This window comes from Biomphalaria glabrata, chromosome 13, assembly GCF_947242115.1.
Source record: "Biomphalaria glabrata chromosome 13, xgBioGlab47.1, whole genome shotgun sequence".
Lineage (NCBI taxonomy): Eukaryota > Metazoa > Mollusca > Gastropoda > Planorbidae > Biomphalaria > Biomphalaria glabrata.
The window spans coordinates 174793-183883 of NC_074723.1; the positions used below are offsets into that span (position 1 = coordinate 174793).

A 9091-nucleotide genomic window follows, 5' to 3' on the forward strand; every position below is an offset into this window, starting at 1 on the left:
GTTTGAGATATATGCCATTAGGAAGCAATTATAGGTAGTGGATTGCTTATATCCATTACCACTTCCAACAATTACAACCTTGCAAACCTTGAGAATAATTTATTGCTTAACTATGCAATGTGATTCTGACTGAATGAGAGTGGATTTGAAAGCCTGGATCATATGATTTCTACTGTATAGATACATAGGCTCATATTATTTTCTTTCATGTGTCAGAGTAGCTGAATGTATAAAAATTGTATTTTTATTATGGTATCTTTATTATGACTAAATAGAAATGGAGAAATAACATTTTAGCACCTGATAAAAATTGTTTAGGAAAAAAAGAATAATTTAGACTTTTTCCATATTTCCATTATATGTTTCATATCATTTATAGCAACAAAGGTAAATTAATTAAAGCATATTTTTAATAGTTTTAAAAACACAATTTCATAATGAAAAAGTTCTGTTCAAACCTAGTTCTATCATTTCCTAGTCAAAACAATTTTAGTAGGATGTTAGTAGGAATACTTAAATATTTGCCTAGCTCCATGAAAAAAAATGTTTTAATGTCTGGATAAATTTTAGAAAGAATTTTCTACATTAAATTTATTACATTTTATAGTGGTAAAACATAATTATCTTCATGTTCTGGATAGTGATCAGAGAAGAAAGTTGCTCACAAACATATCAAATGTTGTTTGAGCCTACAAACAAACAGTGAACAAACACAAAGTAATAACTAGAGAACAACTTTTATTGGACATTGCTTTTATTGTTTAATGCTTTACAATTTATCTGTAATCAAAATTTATCAGAAATTTGACATAAGAGTGCTGCACCTTTGGCTATCCAGTAATCTTGTATGTTGCTAGAAATAAGATAGGTAGCTACAACAAAGTTAGAATGTCCTGCCAAATAAACAAACAAGGAAAGCTATGTCAAAACAGTGGAGTACAAATATTTATAGATCATACTATACACCTAGGGTGCTGTAGCTAAAAAACTTTTTAAAAATAATCTTTGAAATGTGAATATAATGGACTAGGGCAGAGGCTCCTAACATTGCATCAAGAATTTAGTGCCTGTTATTATAAAACTACATCTATAGGGTCATTATTTATTTCTTCATCTCCAACTCAAAACACAAGAACTTGGATGAAATCTAAGCGTGAAGCTATGGTCTTGGTTAGAAGCCCCTCACCTGGCAGCTGCTAGTTCCAAAGGAATGACCAAAAGGATTTCTGCCAACGCAATATAACCAACTTAAAGAACTTGAAAACTCAGGCTCCAAATAATGTAACACTTTAATGTCTAATAAATACACAGCCAATACTGAATACTGAACAACTGGCAACATGTGCAAATACTTCCCAGTAGATAACTGTCACATATCATTATCAAACATATTATTTAAATTAATAATTATTAAGTAATAACTTAGGTCAAGGTTGAGATTTAATTCTAGGTCATTGGAAATTCAAATGATGTTGTGACACACGTCAATCTACCAAGAGAAGCGCTTGTCACCTGATAGTAAATTTTAATTTGATTGGGAGCGGCACCAGAAGTAGGCGGAGAGATGCTAGCGGGAGAACAAAGACGCTGAATATAGATTATTAATTCTTCAAATGTGGAGTGAATTGGTTAGAGAGAAGTCATGGATCAGATTTAGTAAAGTCGATCTAGAGATATTCATAGTGTGTAGACATATTATTTTGAGTTAGAATTGAGTAGTTATTTGAATATTTTATATTTCTTGATACAGTTCACTTTGTAAATGCTGTATTATACATTTAGTGTTTTCAAGTTAGGAATTAAAGTTCTTGTATTTAAATCAAAAGGATCTTCTTCATTGAATCTACTAGTAAATTATTAAGATCATATTAGCAGCTGACAAATTCAAGTAAAGAATCCTCGGCATCACGGTTACAAGATTTCAGCACTCCCGACAAAGGCAAAAGATAATTAAAGATCCCCTCAAGATCATATTCACCATGATATCTGGCATCATCCAAAAAAAACATTAGAGAACTTCTTGACCGTGACAATAACTGTACTGCTGTATAAACTCTGTACTGCTGTACCAAACTCTATTGGCCTTTCCACCTCATTCTGTATTCAACTGTTTCTAATTGCCTTCACAATGAATCGTGAGACCCTCAGTTGTGAATCATCTTGACTGACACCTTTGTTCTTTATATAGGGTTCTCAAAGACCTTCTAGAAAGTGATTGATGATCATAAGACCATCATCATAAATTGCATATGTAGTATTCAGAATACAGATCATTCCTGAAGTGTCATCCCTCATCACAGTAGACCACTCACCGAGTTCAGGCCTGTGCTGTCAGTGTCAGCTGATTACACACACAATTACCCCTACCTGAATCAGTTATAACAATATACTAAAACACAACTACACCTCTAGATATAAATGAAAAGCTACATGTATCTTAGAATTCCAATACTGACATAATTAAGAAGCCAAACAAGGGACTATAGTTTATCATAAATGTTTGCAAAACAGACAGTAATAGAAAAACAAAATGCTATTTAACCTTAAGGGGACATACGAGTCGGAAAGAAGGAAAAAAAAAAGTTCTCCATTTAGACTAAATATTTTATATTATCTTAATAGTACTTAATTAAACAATTGAAAAAATATAGTTTTTGACTTTATAACTTTACTGGTTGTCATGGAAACAATCCAAGATGGCCGCCAAACAAACTATAATTAAAAGCTTATAACTCAAAAAATACTTAAGATAAATTAATAATTTTTACACACAAATATCATACATGACAAGTATTAAAAACGCATGAAGGGAAATATTGTTATCTTTTATTGTCTTTTTTTAATGATTTTTTTAGTGTTGCAACCATGAAAAATACATAAATATTTCATAATTCTAAACTTTGAAACGCTAAAACAAAAAAACTACTTCAAATATCAAAAAGTTTCTGCATGCGTTTGTAGATATCTATGTACAGAATAAGTATGCCAAGTATGAAGTATGTAGCTCAAGTAGTTTCAGAGCCTTAGCGTTTGGCAGATAGAGATATAATACAAAAACAAAAAAAGGAGAAAATGCAAAAAAACAAAATAAAATTTCAATTACAAAAATTTTGTCAGGAAAATACCAGATAACAGGTATGTAATTTATAGGTTGGTATAATAACTATCTGAAAACATTAAAAAAATATCAATATTTAGTAAAGGGCATATTCTAAATTTCATATAAATATAGCAACCAATTGGTAAAATAAAACGCAAATTGTACACAATTGTATTACAGAGTAATATTTCAAACAAAAAATCTACTTATTGAGATATCAAAAAGTTTTTGCATGCATTTGTAGATATCTATGTACAGAAAAAGTATGCCAAATATGAAGTATGTAGCTCAAGTAGTTTCAGAGCCTTAGCGTTTGGCAGATAGAGGTATAATACAAAAACAAAAAAAGAAGAAAATGAAAAAAAAAAAAAAAAAAAAATTTCAATACAAAAATTTTGTCAGGAAAATACTAGATAACATGCATGTAATTTATAGGTTAGTATAATAAGTATCTGAAAACATAATAAAAATAGCTATATTTAGTAAAGAGCATATTCTAAATTTCATATAAGTATAGCAACTAATTGGGATAATAAAACGTAAATTGTACGCAATTGTATTACAGAGTAGTATTTCAAACAAAAATCCAACTTACGCAAATATCAAAAAGTTTTTGCATGCATATGTAGATATATATGTACAGAATAATTATGCCAAATATCAAATAAGTTCCAAAAGTAGTTTCAGAGCCTTAGCGTTTGGCAGATAGAGATATATACAAAAATACAAAAAAAGAAAGAAAAAAAATTCAATTACAAAAATTTATTCAGAAAATCACTGAATAGCAAATATATGTTATTTACACTTTAGTATAGCAGCTTTTAAAAATAGCTATTTAGTATATTCCATCCAGATTACATTATAAAATAATATATTATATACCGGGTATAACATTTAGCAACCATAAAGAAAAAAAAACTTGATAAGAATGTAGGATGTACCGGTGTGCAATCTAAAAACCCAAACAATTTGCAACAATAAATATTAAATACTAAAGAAAAGAGCTTGCTTGAAGTTCACAGAAGATTAAAATGAAAAAATGTCATATATATAACAATGTCAAATAAGAAAAAAGCGCTAACTCAAAATCTGAAACTCATGATAACTGTTCAGTAGTTCTGTTATATCTCTACTATTCATCTAGGGAGTTCTTTAGATAGCATATATATAATTGTCAGTTTAGATAAAACTTGCTAACATTTTCTCTTGAATTAAGGTATCATAATATATTTGAAAAAGTTTGTTGATCTATATTATTTACATAAACATAATCAGATGGTGTTGTTTAAATTTTGCTACAAATTAGTTATTACATTTTTGTTTCAAATAATTAAAACAGCAACTAAACTGTCAATATGCTCTAACAATAATGAATAAAAACAAAAAAAATTATATAATACAAAAAAATATTGACAGTAGTATTGCTAATGAGCACCAGCACCATATACATTCCCATCTTTGGCCAATTCCTCTCTGACTTTTTCAAACCGTGTTAAAGAAACAGTCTTTCTTCTTTTTCTATAATCCTCTTGGCTAGTAGTGTCAGACTGAATAATTCTTTTATCATTGACCTTTTTTAAATTATTTAATGTTACATAAGAAACATCAATATGCATCTTATTCATCACGTTAATTAATTCATTGGCGCCAGCATTAAATATTGACACAGCTCTAGCAACACTGCCTTTCACTCTGCCAAGTCCCATGAAACTTGTTTTAGGACATCTCGTCCAAATCATAGCATTAAGGCTTTCGTTGTTGTTTTGAGTACCACCATGAGCCATTCGTTGAAGCAAGGACTCATCTGACATTCTTCGATAAATTGGAATTAGCTTGTGAGCCACCTCTAGAGACAAAAATGTTGATGCCTTATGATTAGAGTGGCTGTCAGGGTCTTGTCCCAACGAAATCGCTTGTTGGTACCAGCACCAACTATTTTCTCCTAATGGACATTGTCGATGATGGTGTTCAGTATCTGTAGACATGGAGTGGTATAATCCTGCCCAAACAGCATTCCTCATTTTGGACACATCTGGAATATTGTCTATTATAGCACCACGATAAAAATTTTGCAAACTGTCACATTTTTTTTCTGTTAACCTGCCAACTCCTCTGCCACCAAGATGGCTTTCTTTGGCAAGTTTTCGAAGCGCTGTCCCCATACGTTTATGGGCATGATTGATACAGTCAAGTTTAGTAACAGCTTTATCAGCATATGGCTTAGACTCAAGCACAGCTTTAAAAGCAGAAGAATCTCCATCACTCAGCATCTCCACATATCTAAAATTATATTTTGCCACAGAACGATTCCACAGAATTACAGCACTGTCCTGTTCCATAGACTTACTGGATTTGTGGTGATTAGTACAGCAATCATGCTGTTCTTTCCAAACTGCGAGGTCAGTTGCGTTCATGCTCTCAGCTTTCTGTATGTGGCATGCATGGCAGTACTTAGATCTAATATCGAAGTCGACAACAAGACCTGTTAGTAAATCGATGCAGACACCTACACCATAAAGCGATGTAAAGCCTCACTTTTGCCAGGTCCCATCATAACTGACTGAAATGTCAATCAAAGGGTTTTCTCCTCGTTCAATGGCTTCCCTAATGTCATCATCCGTCTCTGCATAAGCTTGACGTATGGCGTTGGCTGTGCGGTAGAGCATGTCTTCCCCAGATTCCACTTCACAGTCTGAAGATAAAAACAAAAAACATTAATTAAATTGATTTATAAATATATATATAATATATATAAACTTTAAAAAAAAAAAAAGATTTAGATCTCTAGAGAGCCTACATTGGCTACATCATAGTGATCATACTACATGTATTTTTTATCAAAAGTTAGAACTTTGTAAAGATTGACTAGATTCTAGATCTATAGTTACTAGGTCTAGATCTATAATTTTTATATGGTAAAGATTAAAATTTTTAAAGAAATAATTCTAATAGTAGATTATTGTGTAATTTAACATACCTGTGATTTTATTATCATGGTCTTTAAAGGCTCTCTGGCTGATTCCAGAAATTCCTAGGACGCTGCTAAATGTCTGCAGCGAAGTGAAACCCTTTCCTATCTCATGGCTGTATAAAACCATCTTGGTGTTTATTTCAAATGCAACATTTGAACAGTTACTTTTTTTGTATTGTTGGAGATGAAAACTTTGATTTAGTATATCCACAACTACTAGATCTACAACATAACTTCAACTTTGATGCGAACCCCATGTTTTCATCTTTTATAACTCTAATAGTCAAACTTGACTGAAAACAATTAGGGCATAATGCATCCGACATCAAATCAGTAAGCTGATTAGTATTAGCAATAGTCCATAATTGCTCTGTTTCTTGTAGATCTAGATCACTTGGAACATCAGTATTTATTGAAAGACGGTCTAATTTCGATCTGGATGCACCACGTTGTCCTTCTGATGCTGGATCTAAACTAGACCTAGACTAGAGGAATTTCCACGCAGCTTGTCAGATAGCATAACATTTCTGGCTTTATTGAGCTTCTCTAGCATTCTTCGTCCCTTTGGTCGAGGCATTTTAATGTAAAAGATATTTTCTTTGATGTTTACAAATACCAAACAACTGAAACTGTCTTGTGCAAGGCTTTCATTGACTTTCACTACAAGAATGTGTTTACGCTGTCGGCCATTTTGAAACGCCTTTTCCGGATGAAACGGCACATTCTGATTAGTCGATTTTTTCCGAGTTTTGCCGATGTGCCATATAAGGAAGTTTCCGTAGATTATATAGCTCGGAAAAATACGAATTACAAAAAAACATATAAATCCATTAGTTTGAACCCCAGATAAACATATAAATCGGATCGTGACCTTTCTTTTGATGTATCATGGTCCTAGCTTTGTTAGATTGGTAATATCGTATCCAAGGTGTAAACATTGATAAATTTCGATAATTTGTAAATAATCACCAAAAGGTGTACATGTTCAAAGTCAAAATACACATATTTACAAACATTTTTATGCTAAAATATAATATGATTCATATAAAAAAAAGGTTAAATTTTCAAAATCTGAAAGAAAAAAAAATCGAAAAAAAAATTAAAAATTCGACATTTTCCGACTCGTATGTCCCCTTAAACAAATACACAGATTTGCATCTTAATAGGGGAATCCTTCAACTAAAGAAACTAAAAGATGTAATATAGTGCAATGAGGCATATCATAAATGAATACTCACATTAAACTAAATTAGCACCTTTGGAAATATCACTTAACATTTAGAGGACTTTGCAAGTACAATAACATTACCTAATATAATAAATACTCAGAGACACAAAGATAAAGACACATTTCTTATTCAGTATGCTAGGGCAAATTCATATAAATAATCTTTCTTTCCAAGCACTATTTGAGAATGAAAAGGGTTGCCTGAATCAGCAAGGAAAAGGAAAACCAATGAGTTAAAAGAATTTTAAGCTATATTTTAACATGAGCAACTGGGTAACAGGATGAATACAGGTTGGACATAATTATCTTCATTTTGAACTAAAATTATATAAGTGAAGCTGGCTTTTAATTTGAAGCTTCCAATAAAATGTGTGAAGTTTTTAGAAAAAATAAAACTAAAATTTAACAGATATATCTAAGTTCATTCTAAATGTTAACAATATATTACTTACATGGTTATTTAAAAATGCACTGTATACATTCTCTAATTCCTCACTCATCACTACAAAACCTTTGATTGCTTTTTTCAGTTTTTTCTAATGATGCCTATAGGAGAACAAGTAAAATAAAAATTTAAAAACTTGTAATAAAACAACAAGGTTTGTGGAACCAAATTATCTCTTGAAATGAAGCTCTGACTTGCTATCATTTCACTAATATCATGAGAATTCTAACAGTTATTGCTGGGTATTTTCCATTCTGTTTGTGTCACTGTCATGTTCAAAATTTCCATAAAAAATACAGCCCAAGTATTTTGAAAACTTTGTAATGTAATGAAATACAACAGATCTCATAGATGGATCTAGATTTAGTTATTTAATGGTCTCAATGGTCCTGAGTTTGAACCCTGCCTGCTGCCATCCGTCACCCTGCAGGATGTTTGAACTAGTATGCTCTTGGCAAGATGGCTGCTCCCTGTTTACTGTTATAAGAGATGAGTTAAATTTTTCGTTTTGTTGTATTAAATCAAACCAAATTCATTAAAAAAGCTATTTAACTAATAAACTAATATCTTTAAATTATATATTTAATTAATTCAGCATTTTTTTCCACTAATTAATTCAAATCAACAACTCTTAGCTTAGCCCTTAGGACTAGATCTAGACCTAGCCTAGTCAAGTCAGTCTAGTCTAGTTTTAGTGTTAGACTTAGACTTTAATTAAGGCTTTAGATCTACTAATCATCTACTAATACTACTAATAATGACTAATAGTAATATTCTATATAGTTAATTATACACATAAATATATTAGATCTAGTCTAGGTCCATATTTTGAATTTAATAAACCATTTCATTTGATTTGTCATTGTAAATTAGCTTTCAATTTAGATTTAGACATAAATTAGGCATTGTAAACCTTAAACTAGATTTAGACTAGACCCCTTTAAAAACTAAAATCAACAACAGTCATCATGAAATTGCTCTGGCTATTTATCCTAATAATTACTAAATACATACTAGCTGAACACAGAACCAGATCTACCTTAGTCAACACTAAACTTAAAAAAGAAACAACAGTCATAATCAATCATCACACTTTAGATCAAAGCAACTTAAAAAATAACCTAACATACACATCCATAACACTAAAGAAGATTACCCATCACAAATGGAAGTTCTCAATCAGACACAGCAGAAATAAATACCTATCACTGTTAATATTAATAGCAGGAGATGTAGAGTCAAATCCAGGGCCTAGATCTAAAGATAGATGCAACATCTGCAAAAAAGTATGCACCATGAAACAGAAAGCCATTCAATGTGACACCTGCGATGAATGGTACCATGCAT

At 31.2% G+C, this 9091-nt stretch overlaps 1 protein-coding gene and 1 long non-coding RNA gene across 2 annotated transcripts; both read right to left on the reverse strand.

Annotated features, from left to right (window-relative positions):
* Window positions 1-736: 736 nt before the first annotated feature.
* Window positions 737-8176, reverse strand: LOC129922592 (uncharacterized). The gene is made up of 2 exons (XR_008774563.1): window positions 7752-8176; window positions 737-893 (listed from the first exon to the last, which is right to left on the reverse strand). It is a non-coding gene; the product is annotated as an uncharacterized LOC129922592 (long non-coding RNA).
* Window positions 2810-7152, reverse strand: LOC129922590 (uncharacterized). The gene is made up of 2 exons (XM_056009277.1): window positions 6078-7152; window positions 2810-5792 (listed from the first exon to the last, which is right to left on the reverse strand). Exon 2 carries the CDS (start codon window positions 5512-5514, stop codon window positions 4525-4527), a length of 990 nt encoding a protein of 329 aa, XP_055865252.1. The 5' UTR covers window positions 5515-5792; window positions 6078-7152; the 3' UTR covers window positions 2810-4524.
* Window positions 8177-9091: the final 915 nt, after the last annotated feature.